At 59.6% G+C, this 27,664-nt stretch overlaps 7 protein-coding genes across 7 annotated transcripts; 4 read left to right on the plus strand and 3 right to left on the minus strand.

Annotated features, from left to right (window-relative positions):
- Positions 1–6,486: 6,486 nt before the first annotated feature.
- PLICBS_000943 (uncharacterized protein) lies at positions 6,487–8,952 on the plus strand (the record flags this gene model as incomplete). The annotated part of the gene is made up of 3 exons (XM_065599687.1): positions 6,487–6,712; positions 6,780–6,947; positions 7,022–8,952. The coding sequence occupies 3 exons, from the start codon at positions 6,487–6,489 to the stop codon at positions 8,950–8,952; spliced, it is 2,325 nt and encodes a 774-aa protein (XP_065455759.1).
- A 392-nt stretch (positions 8,953–9,344) lies between these two features.
- PLICBS_000944 (glycoside hydrolase 2 (Mannanase, beta-galactosidase)) lies at positions 9,345–12,897 on the plus strand (the record flags this gene model as incomplete). The annotated part of the gene is made up of 3 exons (XM_018317997.2): positions 9,345–9,408; positions 9,484–9,554; positions 9,613–12,897. 3 exons carry the CDS (start codon positions 9,345–9,347, stop codon positions 12,895–12,897), a joined length of 3,420 nt encoding a protein of 1,139 aa, XP_018183522.2.
- A 686-nt stretch (positions 12,898–13,583) lies between these two features.
- PLICBS_000945 (uncharacterized protein) lies at positions 13,584–14,630 on the plus strand (the record flags this gene model as incomplete). The annotated part of the gene is made up of 1 exon (XM_018317996.2): positions 13,584–14,630. One exon carries the CDS (start codon positions 13,584–13,586, stop codon positions 14,628–14,630), a length of 1,047 nt encoding a protein of 348 aa, XP_018183521.2.
- A 1,919-nt stretch (positions 14,631–16,549) lies between these two features.
- PLICBS_000946 (activating transcription factor 7-interacting protein 1) lies at positions 16,550–17,860 on the minus strand (the record flags this gene model as incomplete). The annotated part of the gene is made up of 1 exon (XM_065599688.1): positions 16,550–17,860. One exon carries the CDS (start codon positions 17,858–17,860, stop codon positions 16,550–16,552), a length of 1,311 nt encoding a protein of 436 aa, XP_065455760.1.
- Positions 17,861–19,290: 1,430 nt separating this feature from the next.
- On the minus strand, positions 19,291–20,706 carry PLICBS_000947 (uncharacterized protein; the record flags this gene model as incomplete). The annotated part of the gene is made up of 5 exons (XM_018317994.2): positions 19,291–19,782; positions 19,841–20,142; positions 20,232–20,393; positions 20,463–20,495; positions 20,640–20,706. 5 exons carry the CDS (start codon positions 20,704–20,706, stop codon positions 19,291–19,293), a joined length of 1,056 nt encoding a protein of 351 aa, XP_018183519.2.
- Positions 20,707–22,975: 2,269 nt separating this feature from the next.
- Positions 22,976–23,404, plus strand: PLICBS_000948 (uncharacterized protein; the record flags this gene model as incomplete). The annotated part of the gene is made up of 1 exon (XM_018317993.2): positions 22,976–23,404. The coding sequence occupies one exon, from the start codon at positions 22,976–22,978 to the stop codon at positions 23,402–23,404; it is 429 nt and encodes a 142-aa protein (XP_018183518.2).
- Positions 23,405–24,515: 1,111 nt separating this feature from the next.
- Positions 24,516–27,634, minus strand: PLICBS_000949 (uncharacterized protein; the record flags this gene model as incomplete). The annotated part of the gene is made up of 3 exons (XM_018317992.2): positions 24,516–26,403; positions 26,463–27,073; positions 27,134–27,634. 3 exons carry the CDS (start codon positions 27,632–27,634, stop codon positions 24,516–24,518), a joined length of 3,000 nt encoding a protein of 999 aa, XP_018183517.2.
- Positions 27,635–27,664: the final 30 nt, after the last annotated feature.

Raw genomic sequence — 27,664 nt, forward strand, 5'->3', positions numbered from 1 at the left:
TGCAAGTGACTGCAACGGCCTGGGCTGCGGGCTGGCACGTTGGTAAACTGTCGTTGGCGGCGGGCCTGGGCCGCTGAAAATTTTCCGGCCAGCGGCAGCCCAGCCCAGCCCAGCCCAGCCCGTCTCTGGACAGCTTCAGCCCTGTTTTGGGAGTGTCGCCTTGGTGCTTGCGTTGGAGCTGTTAGTCAACGGGCTCCACTGCGTGTGTTCCCATTCCAGGTTCCCTGACACGCCTGAGCAACCTGAAGTGCACTGATGCGCATCGATCCAAGTCCCGGCGCGTGGTGGGGCGCAGCAGCAGGGCGTGCCGTTGCTGTTGCAGGTGCTGCTGGTTGCTGCAAGTCGCCCTCAAAGAGTCACATCCGAAGCCAGCCGCGAGAGTTTCGCTTTGCCTTGTGGCCACCCACGGGGCGGGCGGTCACGAGGGGGGGCGTGCTGCCTCGTACAGGGCCATGGAGGGCGTGTTACAGGGCACATTTAGGCGCCGAGGCGGGAACGCTCAGCAGACCGCCGCCGCCCCCATCCGATCCGATTTTGCACCAGTCCTTTGCCAGGCATGACAGGCGTGACAGGCGGGACAGGCTTTTTTCCAGGGCGTTCGTGTTGCCAGCCGTGCCAGCCGTGCCAGCCATGGAACGCACGCGCCGGTGGCGGGCGGAGCCCAGACGGCGCCCACGCCGACCGCTGGGCCCCCGTCGGCCGGGGCTCGAGGGGCTCGTACGGGGCTGCGCCACGCCGAACCAGCGGGGCTCCACTGAGGTGCAACCGCACGACGCGCCCGCCGTGTGTGCCGCTGCTGGCCCCGTGCGCCCACCAACCGCATCACTGGCTGGCCCCAAATTCCACCCACACGGGTACCGCTCCCGGCGCGGGAGACCACGACACTTACAGAGAAGCCCTTACAGGGAGAAAAAAAAACTTTCCCACGCCCGGCAGCGAGCGGCATCCAACAAACTCTGCACGTCCTGCCGATGGCGATGGAATCGTGGGTCGCCTCATCGACGACACGGACGGGAAGTGGAACCCCCCCCTTCTCCCCTTTCTCTTTCTTGTGGCCGTTGGCAGCTAGGCATGGCATGGCATGCTGGGTAACTCTACCACACGGCCGGGCCAGGCCCACTGAGTGATGGATCCTCCGTGTCAAGAGGCGACACGAAACGAACGGAGGAAAAAAACAAGCTTTCTCACCTCTGCTGCCTTCAACGGACAGCTCTCCGTTTTTTTTTACGTACAATGCCGCGAGGAGCCACCAGCAGACCGACCGACGCGCTGCACGCCGTGGTCTGACGGCCGGTGAGGGAGAGCCCACATCGCCGGCGCCGTTGGCCAGCAACACCACCAGATTCCTGCTTGGTGATGCACCCGGGGCGGCCCCAGGGGGGGAGTGAGGCTCCGCTTGCTGCTGCCGCCGCCGCCTCGCCCATCGACCGTTCCGTCTCTCGATCGCAAACATCCAATGGCTTCGATCCCGTGCTCGTCCCCAAGGGCGGTGTCGCGGGCCGATGGGGAGGAGGAGCTCCAGGGGAGGGAGGGGCTGCAGGGCGTGAGCGAGCTTTTGCCTCCGCCGGCTGGGCATGTGATGCGTCGTGATTTTTTGGGCATTGGCGATGCGAGCCGTTCTTACGTACAAGCACGCGTCGTGTTTGGATGCCCTTCGAGGAGCCCTTGTTTTGGGGGTCCTTGAGAAATACGTATGCCTTGATTATCCGCTCCTCCCAGTACCAGGCGGCCGGCACGTTGGAAGCCTGCGGCCAGGCGCCAGCACGACATCGTCCCACCGATGGTGAGCTCGGTTGGCAGGGCTTCCGTAGAGTGCTTCGGGTCGGTCAGGCCATTGGGTGTTGCTGTCCGTTGAGGTTCCTCCCACGGGTGAGTGGCAGGCAGTGGGACAGGTAGTCCAGCAGTCCCAGGCTCTCTCATCGACGGCGGAAGTCGTCCCCGAACGTATCCCGCTGTCCATCAACATCACGGCAAGTGCCTCTTCGCACACGATGTAAGTTACGTAGGATGATCGACGGCATTCATTCCTGGCACCGCTGAGGACCGGCAATCGCTCTTTCAGGGTCCGTCGGCCACGCGCGCCGATTAGCGATGCTGCAGGCATCGGGCGAGTCTGCCGGCAGACAGCCGCCTGCCAAACAAGGAAGCTCGACACGGCAGCGGCCGGACATCATGGAAATAAGGGCGGGTGTAGAAAATGCCTGCACAGGGGCACTGCATTCTACTCATTCTGCATACGTAAGCTACTCGACAACTTTGTTTCGTGTAATTGAATTCCCTCTGGAGGCGTGTCGAAGCCTGTCACAGGGGCTCAACGACGTACAGTCAACACTCGCGCGACACGACACTCGATCGAAGAGCAATTAATTTCCTGAGTTACCAGACAGTTCTTCGTGACTCTCCCGTACACAGATACGCTTTTACTGTTTCTCATACGGAGCAGGATGTTCGCTATTCCGAACTTGATTCGAAGTTGTGGACAATATCCCACGCTGTAGGGTAGCCGTTGGACGCAGACCTCTCTCTCTTACCCCTTTAATGAGCAACGAAGCTAGATGGGCGTTTTCCGTCTCTATCCTTCCCTGTTTATACATTCCCTGACTAAAGGGTTGCGCTGCTCCTTTGCATGACGAAACGAAACCAGACTTGCGCAACCGCAACTTTGTCGCTTGTCGTCACTGACCTGACGGACTGCTTGCTTTGCGAGTGACACGAGAGCCTCGTGTCACTGCGACGAATGCTGCGTGTAGGGATGATACATCGTTGTTTCACCCAAGGCGACAGTCAGTGATTTGCAATGAGCTACATGTGTAGTATAAAGGCGTTCCGAGTGTCCCTCTCTCTCTTGCCTTCTGCTTGGACAATGCAGCAAACTCGTTCCGCACCATCTTCGGCAAACTCAAACACATTATAAGTACCCGCGTACACGACTGAGATAGAGCGTACTCTACCATGCACGATAGAAAGACCCAAGACCTGGCTTCCCTGCCCGAGCTACAGCTTCACTTATAACAGCAGCAGCACACCAAATAGAACTGAGCAGTTGGTGCCTCTGCAACTGCAAAAGCAGGCCAGGAGAATCGCACTCACCGTGACCCCAGCATAAGCCGACCGACATGTGTCAAATAATCCACGAATGCAGGATCTGCCTACAGTGCCGCGTCAGCACCCTCCTGAAGACGCTTCCAGGGGAGTACTGCCCCGATTATGTGGCCGCGCATGCAGAATGGAAAAAGAAGCCAAAAAATAGCCGGGGTCCGGAGCCCAAATGCACGCGCGAGCCAGAAGTCGAACAGCGCAATTCCTATTGGACGCCGACTTGCTTCAACTGCGTGGCACCACCGGGGGGTGGAAGTTCTTAAAGAGGACCAGGCCGTAATACGCACGCGGGGACCGGGGAATGGATGCTAAGCCACGCGGGGGCTTGTAGGGGTGAGATGGCTTTCATACACGATATAGAGGAGCTGCAATAAGACCTTCTTGGTGTTTTCGAGAGTTTCAACCGCTTGACTGGCACAAGTTAGTTGCTGTGGTGATTTTTTTGGTTGTTTGGTTGCGGTTATATGTAAACACTAAAACATACTCATGGGGTGGTGAAGATGTCTGGTCCGTATAAGTCGCCGTCGCAACACGGCAACGTTTTCTCTCCCCGATATGTCAATAAATTATATTCTAATGGATACATGGAGAGAAAATGATATTGTCCTTGCATGCAATTAACGCCCCCCCTCCTGGTTCTCTTTCTTGCTGCTTCAACGAGCAACCAAGTTGGACAGGCACTTTTCGGCTTCACGCTGTTTCTAATTACACTCTCGCTGGGTTATACGGGGTACGTTGCTCGCGTACACGCGCAGCCAGAGCTGGACTTGCGCAACCGCAATCACAACTTTGGCCGGCGCCGTGATTGACCTTGCGGACTGGTCGTGCTGCACGGAACATGGAGTGGTGCGGAGTGGTAACGAGTGTTGCGTGCAAAGAAAAAAAAACGAAAACGGTTGCTTCGCTGAAGGCAATAGTCAGTGGTTTGGAGTGAGCCGTATGGGTGCTATAAATTCGTTCCAGATGTCTTCTTCTAGTTCCTCTTCCTCTGCCTGGACAGAGTAGTGAACCCGTTCCACATGTGCACCTATTCTCTTGAGTTCAAAGGCCCTAGGAGTCCGCGGACAAGAACGAGCCAAGAGGCGTTCTATCCCTCACGCAAGAAAGGTCCAAGAGCTGGCTCCCCTGCCGGCGCTACGTCTCTTCAGTAACAACATTTGCAGCACACCCGATAGCCCAGCAGTTGGTGTTTCCACGGTCGCCAAACAGGCCAGAAGAAACTGCTCGCCCTAGACCCGCCCAGGCGTATTTCGACATGTGCGACGTAAACCAAGAATACAGGCTCTGCCTGGCCTGCCGCTTCACCTTGTTCCTCAGGACAGTTCCGGGCTCTCCCTGCGTGGAGTATCAGGCTGTCTTGAGGGAATGGTTGTCGGCAAAACGGAGAACCGGCAGGTCCCCGCCACCCATGTGTCCGCGCGGAATAAAGATAGTTAGACGTATGGCGGAGTGGACGGTGAATTGTCACTATTGCGAGAAACCGCCGCCGTCGGGTGGACGTTCATGAAGTGCACATACCCGGATGGGATGGTGCTGAGCCCCGAGGGGCATGACGGTGAGAAGCTTTTGATCGCGACTTGGGGGACTGCAACGGATTGTCCGAGACTTTGAAGAGTTCCGGCCGCTTCATTAAACATGCACGAATCTTTGTAGCGTTTTTTTTTTGGGGGGGGGGGTTGGATATTTTGATGGCGGTTCAACACCCAACACCTGGATGTGGTGTGGTGAAGACCGTCATGTAAGTCGTCATCGCCACACCCCAGCATTTTCTCTCCACGACATGCCTATAAAATATGTTTCATTTGGTCCATGAAGAGAAATTGGCGTTGCCGGTGCATACAATTGAATGCCCCGTCATATGCGCATTGCGCAACAAATAATACTGACGGGCACAGCGCAATGCCCAGGGCAGCTCGCGGTAGCTATCCTTGACGTACGTCGTCTGCGGCTGCCCTGCAGAACCAGAGCGGATGAACCCATTCGCGGCGTATTAGCAGTCGGAGATTTTGTCGAGCGTGGCTTGCACAGGCGCCGTCGGCGAACCGGCTAGCGGCCCTCGCTGGTGACATGGATTATGCCGACAGGAAGCTTTTAATAATAATCGCCCAAGCCCGCTTCGTTGCCCAATTCCCGTGGCCGGGCCAAGAAACGCCCTCGAACGCCTTCCCGCTTTGCCAAGTGCCGCCACGACGACGACATCAACGACCACAACTGCCACAACCGACTCCACGCCGTTCTCGTGTCGTCTGGTCTCACCAATTCGTGTGCTACCAACATGCACCGTCAATTGGGCACAAACATCCTCCAGGCCGTCTTATGGATTTGACACCCTGTCAAGGCTGCTACGTCTAAGTTAGTTGCCCGATCGAAGGCAGGCCCGTCAGTCTCCGCACTGAGCACGACATCGACCAAGTGCTCACCCTCGAACGACCAAACCCACTTTGACCCCTTTTTGCGCCGTCGCTGGCTTGCTCTTCCCGCCTTCGGACCCAGGCTTGCCAGGGCCATCCACGTGGGGGACTCCAACTGTCTGTCCATCCGCTGCCCCGCCTGGCCAGGGAAGGCAAGACGGGCCATCATGTCTCTCGATGGGCGCGGGCCATCAGACAAACACTCACGATTCGGCCAAGGCCGCCTCGCACGCGACATGAACCGGCCCAGCCTGACCCGCGCCCAACGGTTGCTAAATCACTTGCGAATTTAGCGCTGCCGCGAATGCCGCCCTGTGGCAAACATCCGCGAGGGGGGAGGGGGGGATGAAGCCGTCGTCGTCGAGCTCCAGCCCAGCAAAACGCGGCGACTTTAGATTCGTGGCATGGGCATGTCTGTGTGCCCCCCCCCCCTTTCTCTCCTCGCAGAGCGTCGCGCCGCGATGCCGCCCCGAAAAGGGTAGGTACTTTTGGATGTGGCCAACTTTAGCCCTGTCATGTAACCCGCCCCGGTTGCCCCCAAGATGCGGAGTGTTGCAAGCACCAACAGAGACTGTTCGGGTTCCAATCGCAATGCCAGTTGCAAATCACATCATCAACTAGACGTCGGGAGGGCCATATCGCGCTCCCCGCAGCCGTCACGTTATTGCCGCAAAGCACCCACTGTGATTCCACGGATATGGCACTTCATCGTGCGAGAGAAGTCTTCGCAGACGGTGGGTTGGCCGCGCTGCAGCAAGGGACTGACTGGCTTCGCGCCATGATATAAGTCGCTGCGGTTGGACCCTCGTCCCGTGTCTCACCCAGCTGTGCTTTGCATCTGTGGAACGTCAACCCCCCCGCCAATACCTTGTGCTTGTCGCGTGCGCTTCTCGCAGCAGCAAGACCCCCCCTGCCTGGCTTTCGAACTGCGCTTCTGGGTTGTCGGCTGCGGTCGGACCCTGCATCGTCGCCCAACATGGCCGACTTAACCAAGGGCGCGTCGACCGCGATAGAGGTGCAGCCTGATGTCCCGCGAGCGCGCGATGTCGACGATAAGCCTGCGTGGCAGCCGTTTGAGGCCAACACTGAGAAGGCGGCGAGCCTGAACAAGACGGACGTCAACGTCTTGGAAGGCCCTCAGGACTCGAAGCAGGAGGATGAGGACGTGGTGTATGTCAAGGGGCATCCGGTCATTCGCAATGGTAAGCGCATATTCACTTTGTCCATCATGTCGCTCGTCTCTCCTTGCTGACGCGAAGCGCTTTCCAGGACTCGACGTCTCCAAGTTTTTGATATCCGATCGGGACGACCAGGATCCCTCCTTGACTTTCCGATCAGTCTTCCTGGGAACCGTCTTCACGGCTCTCTCCAGTGTCATCACGATGCTGTACGTCTTTAAGCCGGTCCAGATGCAGGTCTCTGCCGTGTTTTTGCAGCGTACGTGGTCTGCCTCCAAATCATCCCGGACCCCGTGAGCTGCTATACCCATACTTACACCCCGCGCCCTACAGTGTTGATCTTCGTCTTTGGCGAGGCATGGGCCCTCTTCACGCCCAACCCAGACCGGCTCAAGCCCGGGTGGCTGCGCAGCACCCTACGCTTCCTCAACTTTGGACAGCCTTTCCAGATCAAGGAGCACGTCGTCGCGTCCCTCATCGCCTCGTCCGGTAACAACGGTCTCTCCGGAGTGGAAATCTACGCCGTCGAGCGGCTCTTCTACGACCGCGCCGTCACGGCCTCCACCGCCGTCCTGGCCACCTTTTCCATCTCGCTCTGCGGCTTCGTCCTGGCCGGATTGCTGCGACCCTTGATCGTGTACCCCGCCGAGATGGTCTACTGGACGACGCTGCCGCAGGTGGTGCTCTTCCAGAACCTGCACTTCGACCGCCGCGCCAACCGTGACCGTCTGATCAAGTTTGGCTGGGCCCTCAGCATCGCTGCCATCTGGGAGATCTTCCCCGCGTACATCGTGACATGGTTCGGCGGCATCTCCATCTTCTGCCTCGCGTCTATGAACGCCCCAACCAATACGCGCAAGATCTTCTCGACCGTCTTCGGCGGCGCGTCGTCTAACGAGGGCATGGGGCTGTTCAACTTCTCGCTCGATTGGCAGTACATCCAGAGCACGTACCTGGCGCTCCCCCTGAAGCAGCAGCTCAACGCCTGGATCGGGTATGTTATCTGGTACGCCGCTATGCTGGGCCTGTTCTACAACAACGCATGGGGCGCCAAGACGTTTCCTTTCATGTCGACGTCCCTCTTCCATGCCAACGGCACGCGGCTCGCCACCACATCCATCCTCAACGACGAGGGAACCATTGACAACGCCAAGCTCGAGACTGTCGGCCTGCCATGGTTGACGTCGAGCACCGTCTGGGGTTACTTCACCATGAACGTCGCCATCGGTGCACTGATCACGCACGTCATCATCTTCTTCGGCAAGGACATGATTCTTGCGCTTAAGCAGGCCCGCAACAAGACGCAGCCCGACCCCCACTACCAGGCCATGCTGCGGTACAAGGAGGTGCCCCAGTGGTGGTACCTGGCCCTCTTCGTCCTCTGCTTTGTTGCCGGCCTCGTCGTCAACATCAGGGGCGAGACGACCCTCCCCGTCTGGGGCTACATCATCTCGCTGCTGCTCGGTGGCGCCATCGCTCCCTTCTCGTGCATCCTGTACGGACTGTACGGCACGGGCGTTGCCACGAACCAGCTTTCCAAGATGGTTGCCGGCGCGGTCCATCCCGGCCGGCCCCTCGCCAACCTGTACTTTGCCAGCTGGTCGCACCAGGTCATCCTCCTGGCCGTCAACCTGTCCAACTGGCTCAAGGTCGGCCAGTACACCAAGGTGCCGCACCGCGTCATGTTCGCCACGCAAATCTACGCCAGTCTGCTCGGCGCGGGCCTCAACTACGCCGTCATGACCACCATTGTGACCAACCAGCGCGACATCCTCCTCGACCCGGAGGGCAACAACGTCTGGAGCGGCTCCACGATGCAGAGCCTCAACTCTCAAGCCATCACGTGGTCGCTGGCCAAGGAGATGTACGGCACGCGCGGGCGCTACCTCCTGGTGCCCCTGGGCCTCGTCATCGGCGCCGCCTTGCCCGTCTTCCACTGGGGCCTGCTCAAGGTGTTTCCCAGCGTGCGCAAGGTGCCCCTGAACACGGCCATCATCGCGTCATGCGCGGGACAGGCCTACTTTGGCACCACGTCGTGGATCTGGTCGTCGATTGCGGTGGGCGTCTTCTCGCAGGTGTGGCTGCGACGGCGGATGCCCAACATCTACAACAAGTACAACTATCTCATCGGCGCGGCGCTGGACGGAGGCGCGCAGATTGTCATCTTCATCCTCTCCTTTGCCGTCTACGGTGCGAGCGGGACGTCGCATCCGTTTCCGACGTGGTGGGGGAACCCTGACGAGAAGCCGGACCACTGTCTGTGAGCGAAGTAATAATATAAATACATAGTACGAGCGAAGCAGACGTTATGACCAAAGAGTTTCTGCAATTGCAATGCCGTAACGTGGTGATGGTGATAAAGAGGTCGAGGAATCGTACCGCCGAAACAGGTAATTCGATCTGTGTGTGAAGTGCTGTGTGTGTAATGCAAGTGGTGGGGCAGGCGCCGCCCGCTGGACCCCTGCTCGCGTGCCATCCTCCGCCGGATTGACTGATGCGCACCGGCTCCACCAAAAATTCTTATCGATAAGCACCGCCAGTTCGCAGTCAAGAAAATTTCCCTGCCGGCGGGCCAAACCTCGCGCAGAGACAAAAACGACGCCGACCACCCCAGCGAATCGAGGAGCCTTGCGAACTTGCTGTCTGCACCGCAACCATGGAGCAGCAAGTCCACAAGCCGCACCGCAAGTCCAAGGAGAAGAAGCAGAAGCACACGGGGGGTATGTTTTCCGAGCGAACCACCGGACGCACGAGAAGTCGAGGAATCCAACGATGCTGACCTTACTTCGTCGCAGACCACAACCCCAAGGCTTTTGCCTTTTCCAAGCCGGGCAAGCTAGCGAAGACTGCCGCGCGGTCGCAAGATGTACGCATGGCCTTGCTATGTTTCCCAGTGTCTCTAATGTGCATGCTGACCTTCGCAGATCAAAGAACGGCGCTTCCATGTCCCCCAGGTCGACCGCCTCCCCGATGAGGCCCCCCCGCGGCTCGTCGCCATCGTCGGCCCCCCCGGCGTCGGAAAGACGACTCTCCTCAAGTCCCTGATCCGACGATATGCGAAAGAGACCATCTCGGACCCCCAGGGTCCCATCACCGTCGTCACGTCCAAGAAGCAGCGCCTGACGTTCATCGAGTGCCCCAACGAGCTCGAGGCCATGGTCGACATCGCCAAGGTCGCCGACATTGTCCTCCTCATGATTGACGGCAACTACGGCTTCGAGATGGAGACTATGGAGTTCCTCAACGTCCTGGCCTCGACGGGCATGCCGGGCAACGTCTTTGGCATCCTCACACATCTCGACCTGTTCCGCAAGCCGCAGGCGCTCAAGGACGCAAAGAAGCGGCTGAAGCGCCGGCTCTGGACGGAGCTGTACCAAGGCGCGCATCTGTTTTATCTTTCTGGTGTCATGAACGGCCGATACCCCGATCGCGAAATCCACAACCTCTCGCGCTTCCTCTCCGTCATGAAGAACCCGCGTCCCCTCATCTGGCGCAACTCCCACCCATACACCATCATCGACAGCTTCCGCGACATCACTCACCCTGCCAACATCGAGAAAGACCCGAAGTGCGATCGGTCCATTGTTCTGTCGGGGTACTTGCGCGGCACGAATTTTGCGGCACAAGATCAGCGTGTCCATGTCCCTGGACTGGGTGACTTTACCGTCGCGAACATGGAGGTGCTTCCGGATCCGTGCCCCACACCGGCCATGGAGCAGGCGCTCGCCAAAATCACAGGCAAGACTGGGCGCAGGAGACTGGACGAGAAGGAGAAGAAGCTCCACGCTCCCATGTCGGACCGAAGCGGCCTGAAGATCGATGGCGACGCAATCTGGATCACAAGAGAGAAGGGCTTCAACTTCGACAAAGACGACGATGACGAAGAGCGTGGCGAAGGCGAGGAGATGATTGTGGGACTTCAAGCCGAGCGGAAGCTCCTGGGTCAGACGGACGAAGGCGTGCAGCTGTTTTCTGGCGGCGAGAAGCTGAAAACCATCGCCGAGGAGGAAGACACGGGCAGGAAATCTCAAAGAAAAGCCCGATTTGCGGACCGAGAAGAAGACGACGACGAAGATGCCGAGGATGACGAGGGCTTTGTCAGCGGCAGCGGCGACGAGGGCTCAGACGTCGATGACGACGAGTTCAGCGAAGCCAAGGTCGGTAAGCTGTTTCGCAAGGATGCCGAAAAGGCTGATGGCGACGAAGACATCGCCTTTGCGGACAGCGACTCTGACTTGGGCTCAATCGATGGCCTTGACGAGGCGGAGGATGACGAAGACTACGATTCCGATGAGGAGGCCGCTGCTCTGAGATGGAAAGACGACTTGACTGAGCGGGCGAGAATACTCAACAACAGGCGCCGCTCATACCACACAGGCGACCTGGCGAGACTCATGTACGACACGTCATTGAGCGCGGAAGAGGCGCTTAAGCGATGGCGCGGCGACGATGGCGAGTCAGAAGAGGAAGACATTGAAAAGGACTCGGACGACGAGGACTTCTTCAAGAAGGCGGCACAGGAAAAGGAGGACATGATCGAGGACAGGTCAATACCCCTCTACGACTACGAGGACCTGGCCGCGAAGTGGGCCGAGAGGGACACCGTCGACAAGCTGCGCAAGAGATTCACGACTGCTTCACTGGGCAGGGATGATGAGGACGGCGACGACGATGAAGGCGACGATGACGGAGACGACGAGAGCGACGAAGGCGACGGTGTCTTTGAGGATCTGGAGGCTGCCGACACCGAGGCCCCCGCGCAACCATCGGCGGAGGATATCGCCGCCGAGCGCGAAAAGAACGCCAAGAGGAAAGAGGAGCTCAAGATGCGCTTCGAGGAGGAGGACCGCGAAGGTTTCCTCAACGACAAGGCCAATGCCCGGCGCGAAGGCGGCGACATCCAAGAGTTTGGCGAGGACGAGTGGTACGATGCGCAAAAGGCCATGATCCAGAAGCAGCTCGACATCAACAAGGAAGAGTTTGAGACGCTGGACGAGCGGCAACGGGCGGCCGTCGAGGGATATCGGGCAGGCAAATACGCCAAGATTGTCCTCGAGAACGTGCCGGCCGAGTTCGTCACCAAGTTCAACGCCATATTGCCCATCATCGTGGGTGGCCTGACTCCGACCGAGGACCGATGGGGCTTCGTGCAGGTGCGCATCAAGCGGCATCGATGGCACAAGAAGATTCTCAAGACCAACGACCCTCTCATCTTCTCCTTGGGCTGGAGGCGGTTCCAGACCCTGCCCATCTACAGCATCTCGGACTCGCGGACGCGAAACCGCATGCTCAAGTACACGCCCGAGCACATGCACTGCTTCGGTACCGTCTACGCGCCGCTCATTGCGCCCAACACTGGCTTTGTCTGCTTCAACAGCTTCTCGCCCGAGACCCCAGGCTTCAGGATAGCTGCGACAGGCACGGTGCTCAGCGTGGACGAGTCGACCGAGATTGTCAAGAAGCTCAAGCTCACGGGTGTGCCGTACAAGATCTTCAAGAACACGGCCTTTATCAAGGACATGTTCAACTCGTCGCTGGAGATTGCCAAGTTTGAGGGCGCGTCCATCAAGACGGTGTCCGGCGTGCGTGGTCAGATCAAGCGCGCGCTGTCGAAACCCGAGGGCCACTTCCGCGCGACGTTTGAGGACAAGATCCTGCTCAGCGACATTGTCTTTCTGCGGGCGTGGTACCCCATCAAGCCGCATCGGTTCTACAACCCGGCGTCCAACCTGGTCGGGTGGCAGCCGATGCGCCTCACGGGCGAGGTGCGGCGGGACGAGGGCGTGGCGACGCCGCAGCTCAAGAACAGCCAGTACCGCAAGATCGAGCGCGAGAACCGGCACTTCAACCCGCTGCGGGTGCCGCGGGCGCTGGCGGCGGAGCTGCCGTACAAGTCGCAGATTGTGCAGACCAAGAAGCAGAAGCGCGAGACGTACATGCAGAAGCGGGCGGTGGTGCTGGCGCCCGGGTCCGAGGAGAAGAAGGCGCGGGCGCTGATGCAGCAGCTGCTGACGGTGCGCAACGACGCGGCGGCGAAGCGGCGGGCCAAGAAGGACGAGAACCGCGCCGCCTTCAAGAAGAAGATGGCGGACAACCTGGAGAAGAAGGAGGCGCGCGAGAAGCGCGAGAGCAAGGAGTTTTGGCGCAAGAACGGGCGCAAGAGGGGCGCGGGCGAGGAGGGCGGCGGCGGCGGCAAGAGGCGGAAGTAGAAGAAGAAGTGAAACGCGCTTGGAGTTCTGCTGCTGTGCTGTACATACCTACCTACCTACCGTGGTACTACTAGATGACGATGACGTTGGAAAGATGCGACTCATCATCGTTTTGGGTTCACCGTTTTCTTCTTCTCCCCCGCATGTTTCATTTCTGCGAACCCACCGCGTATTTCGTACTCTTGCGGGGAGGGTCCTTAGGCCCCCTTACAAGCGCCGGACGAATTCGGACGTGGTTAATACTTACCGCTTTGCAAGAACCTCAGTCAGGGGGGTTAAGCTTTAAGGTGAGAGGGACGCAGATCTTGGCAATGTGTGAGTGAGCGAGCGAGTGAGTGACTCATCCATCCCACAACGACCGCGCGCGCCCCCTCTCTCTGACACTGAGGTTCCGCTTCCCACTCGCGCGGGATCTTTTGTATTTCTGGAGTCGAGATTTATTTATTGATTGATTTATTGACTGATTGACGTATGTGCGGGATTGGGTGTGTATAAGAGCAGTCAGACTTCCTCGAGTTTAATTCACGAGTTTCTTACCATTGAGTTGCGCACTCGATCTGCAGTCTATTCTAAACACCACCATTAAGTTACTTCGTACCATCGTCAACACCGCAAACATCACCAGCAGCAACACTGACACCAGCATCAATATCAACGTCTACCAACGCTAAACTCGCATAACCACCATGGCGGCCGCCGACGAGCAAACGCCCACTCCCACTCCCACCAACCCAGTTCCCACCACCATGGCCACCTCCGCCACCTCCGACACCACCGCCGGCAACACCAACGCCAGCAACAGCAACAACACCCTCTCGCAGGCCAAGTACGCAGACCTCACATTCAACTCGCCCCTCTCCGCGCCCCACGCCGATGCCCTCATCGCGCATCTCGCCCTCTCTCCTTCCCCCTCGTCCTCCCTCTCCACCACGACAATCTCCGTCGTCGACCTCGGCTGCGGCTGGGGCGAGCTGCTGCTCCGCGCCGCCGAGTCGGTCGCCGCCGCATCTTCCACCTCCTCTTCCTCCTCTCACTCGGGAGAAGCACCAGGGGCAGCAGTGACGTTTACGGGCGTGGACACCGACGCCGCGCTCCTCGACCGGGGCCGCCTCCTCGCTGCCCAGCGCCTCGGCTCCAACTCTGGAGGTGACAGCAGCAACGCAAGCGCATCACCGTCCGTAACCTTCGTCGACGCGCCCGCCTCGTCGTGGACCCAGCCCGCCCACCGCGCCATCTGCATCGGCTCCTCGCACGCCCTCGGCGGGACGCGCCCCGCGCTGCAGCACCTCGCGCGCATCGTCGCCCCCTATTCCTCCTCCCCCTCTTCCTCCTGCTCCTCGGCCACACCCACTCCGCCATCCTCCTCCTCTCCTCCTCCCTCGACGTCCAGCTACGCCAGGGTTCTCTTCGGCGAGATGTTCTGGCAGGTCAACCCCCCGCCCGAGGCCACGCGCGCCCTCTTCGGCGACGACGAGGTCCCCGGCTCGCTCGCCGACCTCGTCGCCTCGTGCCGCGACGAGGGCTGGACGGTGCTGCACGTCAGTGTCGCCGACCAGGCCGAGTGGGACGACTTCGAGTCGCGGCACCGCTCCGGGCAGCGGCGCTGGCTGCTCGAGCACCCGGGGAGCGAGGGGGCGGACGAGCTGCGCCGGCAGCTGGACCAGCGCGAGCACGACTATCTCGCGCACTACCGCGGCATCTTGGGCTTTGCCTTTCTCATCTTGGCGCGATAGGGGGGGTATGCGTGGCCCGGCACGCAACGTCCGGACCACAGGCACAGGCACAGTAGGAACGCAGCGCATCACTTTCCTCAAAAACATGGTCCAAAAAGCCATATAGGATAGTAATTCATTGCCGTATCTATAAAAGGGCCTTAACTCTATTCGGGATCGCTAATAGACTACCATCAAAACCATGTCCTACAATCTCAAGCTTAAGCAATTACTCAATACCTCACACATTACCACAGCATCTTGGCCTTTGCCTTTCTCATCCTGACACGATAGGAAGCGTCTTACGTGACACCCGGCGCGGCATCTGTATCAGAGGCAGTCTAGGCAGGCAGGCCCACACGCGGCGCAGGCACGGGACGCCTGACGACGTCGGTTCCCGTGAACTTGGTGCGAAGCAGAGGCTTGGGATGCGCACTGGGGGGGTCACCCGCCTCCGACGCGGGCGGAATGATGCTTTCCACGGGCCGGTCCGCAGACTCGAGAACCGCGGAGTTGACTCGATGCCCCGACGGGGGAGCAGTATTGATCGGGTCCTCGCGGGTGTCTTCCGGGTCCGAAGGCCGGTATGCTTCCTGCGAGGCCTGTTGCCTGTTAGCCCTCTCTGGTCTTTGGTAGCAGATTTGCCTTTCAGGGGGAGCCCGAGGGGAGAAGGGAAGGGGGGTGGGGAACGCACCTTGTCACGATTTTTTTTATTCTTCTTGAAACCACCGAAGCACCCTCGCTTTTCCAGTGCGGCAGCCTGGTTTGACGCTGGGTCCCGTACCTCCTTGTTGCGTGTCTTGCTGTACCAACGATTCATTGCGTCCCTGGCGATGCCCGGGCTGCCCGCAGACTCGGAGGAGCTGCCACTCGGGACCGCAGTCTGGGAGGAGCTGTCACTCGGGTGCCCACGGCTCTTCCCGTTCTTCTTCCCGTTCCTCATCCTGTTATAGACCTCCGGCGAGGGCTTATAATAGTCTCCGTCCTGCGAGGTGTCTTAGTCCTTTCTGGTCCTTGGAGCGGACTTGCCCTAGGTAAGGGGGGAGGGGGAGGACGCACATCCTCACATCGTGCACAATGCAAGCCGAACCACCCTCGCTTTTCCAGTACGGCAGCCTGGTTTGACGCTGGGTCCTGGACCTGCGTGTTGCATTCCTCGGGGCAAATCGGCCGTCCAAGAGCCGCGGCGGCAAGGGCCAGAATGAGACCTGAAGCTACCTTCATGATGTCTTTTTACCCAAGCCTTTGCTATATGGAGTCCGACAAAGGGTCAAATAGTATGTATGAATATCTGTATACGCGCGCGCGCGTCCGTGTGTGTGCTGTTTGTCCAAGTTGTTTCTATCGCAAGTGAGGTGAGGGTCGATGCTGATGTTTGATGCTGATGCTGATGTTGATTGCTGATGCTGATGTTGATGTTGATGTTGATGTTGATGTTAATGTTAATGTTGATGTTGATGTCGATGCTGATGTTGATGCTAATGCTGATGCTGCTGATGTCTATTTCTATGTTGCCAGACGAGAATCGTCCTCCACGCCCTCCTTTATAGCCGAGGTCATCCTGGGAGTCTCCGCCCCAGAATCGCACTCCCCTTCGGTGTCGCCGCCCGCGCGCATTGACGTGCCTCGAGCACAGCGCCCGCCGAAATCACGCGCAACGGGTATTCGGGACTGTGCCACTCGTACGCAGGACAGCCCAGCCCACTAATATCCATTGCCCGGGGCGTTTACGCAGGACCACAGGGCCTGCGTGCCCTGGTCTGGCTTTTGCGGTCCATTATGCACCTGCGGTAGCGAATCGTCGCCGTGACGCTCCTCAGGCCCGTTGTGCCCGTGGTTCTGATACTCGTTCGGCTCTCCGTCCTCCTCCTGCATGGGCGACGGCGACGGGCGGAGGACTGGAGGTTGGCAAGGACACGGAGGGGGTGCTTGGGAGGAGACTAAGAGTTGTTGTTGTTCTGCCCTTGCTGTGCGTTCTGGACATTGGCGGCGACACGCGGAGGCTTGGGGGGAGGGAACTCCTTCCGGAAGGGTTGACGTCGCGCAAGACGAGAGTTGTTATTCTGCCCTTGCTGTGTGTTCGATTGCTGGACATTGGCGGCGACACGCGGAGGCTTGGGAGGGGGAAACTCCTTCCGGAAGGGTTGGGGTTCACGCCGCGCAAGCCGTGAGTTGCTGTTCTGCCCTTGCTGTCCGTTCGACTGCTGGACGTTAGCAGCGACGCGCGGCGGCTTAGGGGGAGGGAACTCCTTCCGGAAGGGTTGACGTCGCGCAAGACGAGAGTTGTTATTCTGCCCTTGCTGTGTGTTCGATTGCTGGACATTGGCGGCGACACGCGGCGGCTTAGGGGGAGGGAACTCCTTGAGGAAGGGTTCGGGTTGACGCCGCGCAAGCCGAGAGTTGCTATTCTGTCCTTGCTGTCCGTTCGATTGCTGAACGTTGGCAGCGACACGGGGAGGCTTGGGAGGCGGAGTGTTGTTATTGTTGCTCTGCCCTTGCTGTGAGGTCGATTGACGGAGGTTTGCGGCGACACGCGGAGGTTTAGGAGGCGCGTAGTCCTTCGAGGAGGATTGACGCGGCGCAGGCCGTGGAGGCAATGGGCTGCCCTGGCCCTTTTGATCAGGCGCAGGCTCGTCATACAACGGCTCGTCCTGACTCTCCTCATCAGGCGCAGGCTCGTCATACAACGGCTCCCCCTGCTTCTCCTCATGAGGATGAGAAACCTCGGCATACACCGGCTCCTCCTGGTTCGCATAGCTTGGCGCAACCTCGTCATACACTACGGGACTCTCCTCCTCGCGGGCGTCGTCTTCTTCTTCTTCACGCGCCGCCAAATCTTGTAGAGGAGGAGGAGGCATCCAAAGGCTGTTCTTCGGGCCTTTGCCTTTACGCGGCGGACCCGAAGGCTCGCCAGGCGTGTTCGGCCTGTCCTTGTAGGGCACCTTGCTCGGATCCGGGGGGAGGGGAGTGCCCGGTATGTACCAGTCGGGCAGGCCCTTGGGCCTCTTGGGCAGACTCTTGGGCCACTTGGGTTTATTGCTATCGCCGCCGCAGAGCCAGCCGAAGCAGCCTCGCTTTTCGAGCGGCGGCGCACCACCATCCTGCGGCGGGTGGTGGTGGTGGTGGTTTGGGGTTGGGTCCTGGTCCTGGTCCTGGTCCTGGTCCTGCTGGGTGTTGGCTGGGGAGGGGACCGCCCGCCCTAGAGCCATGCCGCAAAGGGCGGCCAGGACGAGGCTTGGGGCAATCTTCATGATGTCAAGCAAGCCTCTGAGTTGTTGGTGTTTGCGGTGGTGGAGTCTGGTCCGAGAACTGTGTGTGTATGTGTGTGTGTGTGTGTGTATTGCTCGTGTAAGTGGTGCTCTACCGCTAGCAAAGCTCTTGTTGATTGATGCTGATGATGCTAATGCTGATGATGATGTGCCGATGCCGATATTACCTGAGTCGCATGCGGTCGCTTTTTATACTCGAGTTCGCATGCATGCGTTCTCCTCGCGTTGGGGCAGCACAAACAAACACGCCCCCGTCATCTTCATCATCATCAACATCTCGGTCGCCGCCGCATCGCGCGCATTGCCGTGCCCTGCCGGTGGAGCGAGCGAGGCGAATGCCTCTACCGATTGTGCAGTTCCGGGCAGCGGTGTGTCCTCCCCGGTCCTGCCGTCCGGTCGGTCGCACTGGAACCTACATACCTACGTAGACGGCGGTTTTCCAACTGTTCTACGCACTAGGCCGCAGCATAATAGTGCTCGTACGTTGTTGCCAAAGAAAAAAAGGGGGCCAGAGCCCCACAAACTCTAATAATCGGCGTGACGCATGGGTTGGTTGACCGTCAGTCTCGCGAGATAGGCTCGCTTGCATTGACAAGTCAATGCGGCGAGGGACAAAGCGTTCATGGTCGTGGTCCAATAATGCATAAACGTGGAAATGTTGAGCACAGCTGTTCTGTGGAATTGCACGCCCGGCGAGACCATGAATTCATTGCTGACACTTGACCCGGAGAAGCCGCCTGGAGAAACCTAGACGTGAGGAGGTCTATGCGGCATCTCGGCGACGTCAAATGACTGTGCATGAACCGAGCATAGAACCGTTTGCGGGCTCTTGATGGAGATCCACCTCTGAACCTTTGTTTAAGCACAGCCCCCGACACTATCGGATGAGCTTTACATATTCTTTTCATGCCGTCCCGTCATCTTGACACCTGGCACGAGCCTCACCTTCTCATCGGGGCACACATTCGTGGGCCCTCACGGCACTTGGCATCACTTTCCCCAAGCGCATAGTTCAAAACGTCATCTAGGATAGTAATTCATTACCGTGTCCATTAAAAAGGTTTAAACTTCATTCGGGATCGCTAGCAGGCCACCGTCAAAACCATGTCCTACAATCTCAAGCCTGAGCAGTTACTCGATGCCTCGCGCGCGCGTCGCGCCTCGGTGCCCACCGCAGGCGCTTCTCCAAAGTTTTTCATCCGTCCCGACTGACCTCGGGGGCAGCTGGAATGGTCGCGAGGAAATGGAACAGCCAGGGGCGCATCAAAACTCCAGCCCTGCCAAGCCCGTGCCGATGCCGTGTCAAGGAAACAACATATGCCTCGTAAAAGGACGGTTACAGGTTCGTCGCCTAGCCCAGCTATGCCTTTGCCTCAGTTCGTGTGCTCGTGGAACTTGTTGTGGTGATCCACCTAGAGAGCCACAAGGGGCTCCTTCTCGGCGGCGGCAACAGGGTCCGCGGGAACCTCGCCGAGCGGCTCCGACACGGGCGCGGCCGCGGGCACCACCGGCTCAGGCTCGGGGATCGTCTGCTTCTTGGGCTCCTCGGTCGGGGGGACGGGGAACACGGGCTGCTTGGCGGCGGGCACGGGCGCGGCCTTGGTAGGGGCAGAGGGCGAGGCGCTACGGCCACGCAGCATCTCCTGAACCTTGCCGGTGTAGTCGCCCGCATACTGCTTGCCCACGGTGGCGAGGTGGTCGGCCTGCTTCTGGGCGACGCTGCGGACCTGAGCGGTCTGGGCGCCGATCGCATCCGAAGCGTTCTTGAGGTGGTGGTCGATGAGCTCCTGGTTGGTGGTGTAGATGAGGGGAACGAAGAAGGCGACGGTGGTGCCGATAACAGCCAGGCCCCAGTAGGGCACGAGCTTGACCAAGTAGTAGGAGATGAAGGCGGCGACGCAGGCCTGGGTCTGTCAGTCCTCACGTTTGGGTGAACGGATCGCGCGATGGATTGCAACTCACAGCAGCAGAAGCACCGAGGTTCTCGGCGAAGAGGATGCGCTGGCCCTCAATGACAAAGAAGTTGACGAGCTCGTGGACGTCGCCAATCATGCTATCGAGGGTCGCTCGCGAGACGGTGTAGTAGCGGCGGGGACGCATCTGCGTGGCCAGTCCGTGGCTGAGAACGAGCTTACCGGCAGCCTCGGCGCTGACGGTGACGGCGAGCGCCATCCACGACAGCTTGAACGCCCAGCGGATGACATCGAGGTATCGGGCGGCGAAGATGAGGGAGACGATGGAGGCGTAGGCAATAGCAGAGGCACCTTGAGAGACACTAGGGTCAGCGCTGGACTCGGTCAAGACGGCACACGGTCGCGTGCTCGTGGGGCCGAGGGGGCGGTTTAGCGCGTACGAGGGTTCTTCCACGACAGCAACTCCGAGAAAAAGGAGTGGTAGTGCGTCAGAGGCTGGCCGGTGGCAGCCGGGTTGGTGGGCGTCTTGCGAGAAGCGGCCAGGTTGGAGAGCTCGGCCGAGGCCTTTGCAGAGTGGTCCTTGACGTTCTGTGCAACGGGGCCTGCGCAAACGTGTCGGGTCAGTGTTTCGCTCTTGGCAGGCAGACGCCACGGAGATCATCTGGACGCACCGTTGGTCACGGAGTCGAAGGCAGCGGCGGCGCCTGTTGGGACGGAGAGGTCAGTCATCGCGGTCGCTGGACGCATTCGCGTCGTCACATGTCAGAAAAAAAAATCTAGACTGGCTGCTGTCAGCTTCGTGGCCCAAGCTGGGGGACTAAGGGGGCCTCGTCGTCCGCGTACCTCACCAGTCTTGGTGCTGTCGAGCAGAGAGCCGCCGTTGACGGCCGCGGGCGCGTCAGCAGTGTCAGCCATCGCGACGGTTTGGTATTTGCGTGCGAGGAGCGCGGGCGTTTGTTTTTGGCAGGTTTTGCGGACAGGAGCTGGCTGTGCCGTCGGTTGGTGGACGAGAAGAAGGGGGTTTAGGTCTGGCGGGCTGGAATATTTTGTGCCTGGACGTAGGGGGGGCAACGGCCTGGTCAGCGGAGCTGCGGGACGGACACGTCGGGGGGGTGCTGTTGGAGGGAGCTACTAGCTGCGGCCGGAGCTTATCGTGGAGACGAAGAGCTAGCTGACCTGGGCCGTAGGGAGGGAATGGAAAATGGGCGTTTGCTCTCGCACGTACCTTGACGAGGGAGGAGATGCTGCAGCAGCACGAGGGGGGAGACGGCAGATGGCAGATGGAAGATGAAGATGAAGCAAGAAGGAGAGCAGGAAGGGGGTGGAGGAGGGAGGAGGAGGGCACGGAGGTAATGATGACGGAGTGCTTGCGAGACAAGCCAGACACGGGAGCAGGAAATCGAATCGAATCGATGGGGGGAGGGGGGTGGAGGGAAGAGGAGCCTGCCTAGGGAAGGGCCTGGGGCTTGCTGGCTGCTGCTGTGGGCTGCTGCGCTGTGTGGCGCCCCGGCCGATGCGCACGCAGGTGCTTTTTTTTTTCTCTCTCGCCTCGCTGGAGCTTCTGCCCAGCTGCCCAGCTTTTTCCAAACGGCCCGGGTTGGGCTGGCCGGAGCTTCCATCCATGGCAGCAGCCCGGAAGCATGTGCCCGCCCGTGCCAGCCTGGTGGGCTTCTGAGACGGGCCCTGGAAGAAAGATACCTAGCGAGTCGCGCCCTGGTGGAGCAGTGCTCATCTGCTGCGGTTGCAGGTGCAGGTGCTAGGTGGTGGCGTTTGGGCCCGCTGGCGGCCTGAGCTGCGCGCGTCCCGGCCAGCAGGGTCAACGGCGTCCCGGCGCCGCCCACCACCACCACCTCGTCCTCTGAAGGAGCTTCCAGGGCACCTGCAGCTGGTCATGAAGCTCCGGGGAGGGCCTGTGGCTGGAGTGCCGGATGACGCAGGGGTCTCTGGCCCGCCGCGATAAGGTCGCGCCACAGCAGGCGACACCCGCTCGACAGGCCACCAACTGCCAGCTTCATTAGTGACTGTCCGTCCGTATCGCTGCTGAGACGCGAATCACGATGGATGGCGTCTTGGTTGGCCTTGAGAGGGGGTTGCCTTATCATTTACCTTAGGTGGCCTTGGCTATACCAAGCTCCTTCGCACGCGAGCAAGCACAAGCTGGAATGAGGGAGCGCAGGCCCGTCTACGTCGTGTGGCGGTGCTGCGCTACAAGTCCTAGGCCCTCGCACCGGCCAAGGAACGAAGCTCGCGAGTCCGGCCTGTTAGCTACCTGCGAGGCCATCACAAAATGACGACGACGTTTTTTTTTTTTTCTGCTCTCGCTCTTCCAGGTTTGGCCGACGCATTACCGCATCGCACGGGCGGGTGCCTTGCAATTTCATCACCACCCCCATCACGCACGCCGTCCTTACCCATCACCTCTCTTTACGGCGCGGCCTGTTGACCGAACAGGTGACGAAAAACCACAAATGTGTTTCTCCATGCATGCCCACGCGCGCGTTCAGTGTGATTCCCCCCGTGCCCCCCGCCTGTCCGCCCGCCCAAATCATATGATTCTGCTCCCAGCGCCACGCCCGCCGCCGCCGTACGCCCCTCCCCTCCCCTCCCCGCGGGGCCGGCGACGCGGGCAGACCGGCCGTCCCGAATGCCTCCCTCCCCTCCCCCAAAGATGCCGAGGATGTTGTCCCGTCCTGCTCGCGTGAGCGACGCATCTGCCGTGGGTGGTCGCACCAACGCGCGTGCTCGCGCCGCTTCCTACTGGCCCTGGGCACACCACACTCGCGCAGGGCGTGTTATGCAAGCCCCTGCAGGGGTGGCGTGGCGTGGCCCGCCGAATAACCGCCAGAGGTGTGTGTCTGTGTTTGTGTCCTTGCGTGCGAAGACCGGACGTGCTTCGTAGATTTCGTTGCGTACGTGCCAAGCGTGCCTAGGTAGGTAGGTAGGTATGTACCCGTCGTGAAGCCTCCAAGGGTCCATTCTTGTGGAACGTCAAGCCTGTGTGGGGAGACTTCTCTCTGCCTGCCAGCTCTCCGGCCAGTATCGAAACCACACTGGTCACTCATCAGTACCCGCTGGGTGACGATCCCTTGCACACGTCGTGGGGGGGGGGGTTCAGGAGGGGCGTCGACCAGCTCAACACCACACGCATATGCCGCTCCATCAACCACATAACGAAACCCCCAAAATGGCACCCTCCCAAGACCAAACCCAAGACCAAACCCAAGATCAAGGTCTCTCATACCACGCCCTCTCCTCCCTCCCCCAACGCTTCTTCTCCGCCGTAGACCGCAAGGACCTCGACGCCCTCATCGCCCTCTTCGCCCCCGACGCCACGCTCACCGTCCAGACCGACCACGTCACCCTGCGCGGCGCCGCCGCCATCCGCGACATGTTTGCGCGCTTCATGGACTCGTCCGTGAGCATGTCGCACGAGGTCACCGGCGTCGTCGTCGACGCGAAGAGCCGCCGCGTCGCGACGGAGCAGCGCTACTCGGGTACGCTCGCGGACGGGACGACCAACGACATGTGCAACTGCAACTTCTTTGACGTGGGGCCCGATGGGCGGTTTACACGAGTGGTCATCTGGATGGGTGGGGGGAGTCCGTTGAAGTAGTCGCGTCTAAGTGAGTTGAGGAAAGGAGGAAGAGACGAAAGAGACGAAATAGACCCGACATGCCCGCGGAACTACGTTTGCCAGAAAAGAGGAGGGTACACAGGCTATCATCATGAGCGTTACTATCTGGACGAGGGGGGACATGGAGTCTGTTAAAGTAGTCACGTCTAAGTGAGTTGACGAAAGGAGAGAGAGACCTAGAGACGAAACAGACGGACCAGCCCGCGAAACTATGTTAATTGCCAGAAAAGAGGAGGCTCGACAGGCTGTGCTATCATGAGCGTTACTGTTTGGGCGAGTGGGGAGCCCGTTGAAATAGGCACGTCTAGATGAGACGAAAAGAGAAAGAGACATAAATAGACGAAAGAGACCAGTATCTTTGCAAATCTTTATTGGTTTTCAGGAAAGATACTCGATAGGCGATTATTGAACGGTACTATCCGGATGGGAGGAGAGAGTCCGTTAGAGTAATTACATCTACATGGGACGAAAGGGGGGTGGGCCGAATTAGACGAAATAGATCAATGTCTCTTCGAAGTACACAACTGCATAGCTGTCGGGCTATCGTGGACAAAGCCTCCTTGCCCGAGTCACCGTCACTCTCACAGACAAATGGCAATCTCCCCCAGCACATCTCACAGTCACAGTCACACACACAGAGTGTCAATCACAACGCGCTCGTTCAGAGACCGAGAGATTCACAAGGCCGTCAAAGACAGCCCGTCAACTGCATTCGTGTCCTAGCAGCTACCCGCAAAACTCCGTGCTAAGTCAAGCCTCCCTCGCCGTCTCCCTCTTCCTTCCCTTCCCTTCCACCCTCGCTACCTAGTATATCCCCAGCGTATTGGCCCATGACATTCTAAGTATTGGTATAATGCCCGGAGAAAGAATAAATCACCAGAGTGGGCCGCGCACAGTCCCAGGATGTGGGACACGCTCTCCTTGGCCCCTCCTTTTACCCCCTAAACACTGCACAGTTGAGCCTACCGACGCAAGTCGACGTACTCTGTGCAGAATGGCCAAGATGAAGGCCATGTGGAAATAGAACTCCGGCCTCACACATGATTGATGCAAAACTCCAAACCCACAACACTGCAAGTCCGCTCTCAGCTCACCGTCGCCAGCCCCAGAATCCGCCGGCGGCAGGAGGAGTACCTGACGTTGATCCCGGTGGCTTGGCGCTCTGGTCCGAGGATGGCGTTGGAGCATGCCCAGTAAGCCGTCCAAACACCCCCATGCCAAGTGTTGGGTTCGCAGCTCCGGGGGAGTCGCCCGGCGCCATGCCGTAGGCCTTGCGGAGGGCTTCCAACTTTTGCTTCGCCTCTTCCGCTTCCTGCTTCGCCGTCGCCTCGGCCGTCTTGGCCTGCACGAGCTCCAGAAGCAGGGCCTCTTGCTCATTGGGCGGGGTCACGGTCCCAGACGACGCGGCAGATGACGCGATATGCTCGTGCGGTTGCGGCAGCGACGATTGCCGCTTGTTGAGCTCGGGTGCATGTGAGGGCGTCGACACACTGCGACCGAGTTTGAATTCTCTCAGCCCACCGCTGCTGCTGCTCTTGAGAGGCCACTCCGACTCCGTCTCTCGGCTGGGCTCAATCGCTGATCCCGCCGACGCTCTCGTGCGAAGGCCGTGAATCTGCTTCTCTAACCTTTGGTTGTCCTGATGAAGCGTCCGCACATGCCCGTGCCGCTCTCGCAACTGCTCCTTCAAAGATGTTATCTCCTGGTTCATGTCGTAGATTCGGCGATTCAATTCCTGAGACAGGGACATTGCGCTGACCAGCTGGTCCTTGACCGTCAGTAGCTCCTCTCGGAGTTGGGACTTGGACTGTGCCAGTGAAGACCGATGCTTCTTGCTCTCGTCTCCAAATCGTGTCTCTACCCTGTCGAGTAGCTCTGAGAGATCCTCAGTTGACGGTGCAGGGGTCTCGGTAGGAGTAGCTGGTTCGGATACTGCCTCCGAGTCCGTGGCAGAATCAACAGCCGCGTCATCTGCCGCCTCTTCGTCCGCCGGTGCATCCTGGCTTGTTGCCCTCTTCCTCAGCCCGTCGAGCAACAATCGGACCGCCTTACGGTCCTCTTCTCGCTCCTCCCGCTCCCACTGCAGCTGGTTGGTCTGAAGGGCATGGTTCCGCTGCAGCTCGCTAAGGGCCGTTAACAAGTCCTCAATCTGGCTGTGCAGATATCTCTCGTCGGCGGACTTGGCGCCGCCTGTCGCCAACTTGGGGCCAACGGGCGTTGATTCGCGACTCGATGATTCATCCTCGGCATTGGAGGACGCGCGGGAGACGGTGGTGGCGTCTGTCAAGGAGGAGCTCGCGACGCTGGCCGAGCTGGCCTCGATGGAGTTCAGCGTTGACGCTATGCTCTGCTTTGATGCGCTGCGCCGTAGCATACTCAACGGCCGTGACGGGGCGGTAAGACCGGGGGCGAGCGTGGCATGCTTGGCACCAGCCGACGATGCCCATATTCGGCCGAGGAAGCGGGTCGCAGCAGTGGTGATGTCCGAAGCTCGCGCCGCGTTGGCCGTCACAACCAGAGACTCCCTGTAGCCCTGCTCCAGTTGCGAGAGTCTTTCCCTTGACACGACGGCAGTGAGGCCCACAAAGTCTTGGACGAACTCGTCGGCGTCGTAGTGATAGCAGTCCCACAGCCCTCGAGAAAGGAGCAGCTGCATCACATCTTCTAGCTCCGTGCAAGCAAGCAATCGTTCTTCGTTCTTCCTCATGAGAGAGAGGGCAACCCTCATCAGGGTCTCGGAAGCCCCTTCGGCGAAGATCACGTCGTAGATGCGAAACAGCATGGGCAACGGGCATGTGACCGCGAAGAAGCTGAGGAACCACTGTGAGACGTAGGCAGTCTCCACCTGCAGCTCATCCAGGTGAGCTGACAACGTCGGAAGACTTTGGCGAAGCAGCTGGCGGAACTGATATATGCGGACATGCAGTCCAGAGAGGTCCGGCAGGAAGCAGGCGCGCAAGTCATATCGCTCCATCAACCTAACAACATGTCAGCATTGGGGACGACAAAGAATAGCGAATGAGGGCATGAGTCGTACCTGACCAGAACGCAAAACGCCTGTTTGTCCGGCATGTGCATCAACAGCGGGCCAACCAGAAATGCGAGACCTTGGCAATAGCCAATCTTGGTGTCGTACAGACTGAAAGACTTGAGGACACGTCCGAGCATGCGCTGTCCGTCTCCTTCCGAGTCGCGGAACATGTCGACGCCCGGAAAGCTTCTACCCAGGTCCTTGCCGATGAGGGGCTCGTAAGGGCTGGACTCGCCGCAGAAACGCTCATATTGCTCCTCGAGGACCGAGTCGCGCGCACCAGACATGCTCTGCCAGACGACACCACGCAAGGGCGGTGGGATGCCTTTGCGGATCTTGTTTGACAAGAGGGTCGGCAATCGCGCGGCCGTCTGTTGATAGTCCTTGACCAGAGCGGCATAGAATTCCAGGTCCGTCATGGGAGGGGGCGGGAGCATCGAGTACCTGAGCGCCGGAGGCGTCGGGCCGTGGACCATCTGGCGCAGCTGAGCCATGGAAGGTGGCCGAGGCCTACTGGTACTCGGCCGCTCAACGGCGGCCTGCACCTTGACGCTCTTTGGGTTAGTAGCCAGTTTTGCATTCTCTTGTTCCAGTCGCGCCAGGAGCAGTGCCGTCGACTACAAAACGTCAGCACAGTGTTCAAGGAAAAGCCGCGAGATAAGGGGAACGGCACGCACGTTGTCGGTCTCGTCGTCCTTGACCTGCTCATCCTCCGTCTTTTCCAGCTGCTCCCAATCCACCTCCTCCTGGTCATCGTCACTTTCGGTGCTGCCTTCGGTAGCGTAGTCCCCTAGTTCATCTTGCAGGTTGCGGCTGCTGGCCCCGGTGGACGATATGGTGACGAACGAGTCTCGTTGCGAGGCGGAGAAGCCGCTGGCCCTGTCGCTGCTCGCGTCGAGCAGCTCGCCGTCGATAGCCGACGGCAAGGCGGAATCTTGTTCGGCACCGTCGACCGGTGTCGTATCGAGGGTGAGCGTGGGCGGCTCCGAGAGCCTCACGGTAACCATCGAGTCGTGAGCCATCTTGGGCGTCTCGGCTCCCGTTTCGTCTGTAGTGTCTGCAGTGTTCGTGGTATTCGTCGCATCCGCAGCTGCGGTGCTGGGCTCGCCGTTCTCCGCGGGGAAGGATTGCGCGGCATGGTTGTCGTCTTCCTTCCCGCTCAAGACCATTGCCGTCATCGGGGGCGGAGGACGGATCGAGGGGTGGTC

Source organism: Purpureocillium lilacinum (genome assembly GCF_023168085.1).
Source record: "Purpureocillium lilacinum CBS 284.36 DNA, scaffold_1, whole genome shotgun sequence".
Taxonomy (NCBI): Eukaryota; Fungi; Ascomycota; class Sordariomycetes; order Hypocreales; family Ophiocordycipitaceae; genus Purpureocillium; species Purpureocillium lilacinum.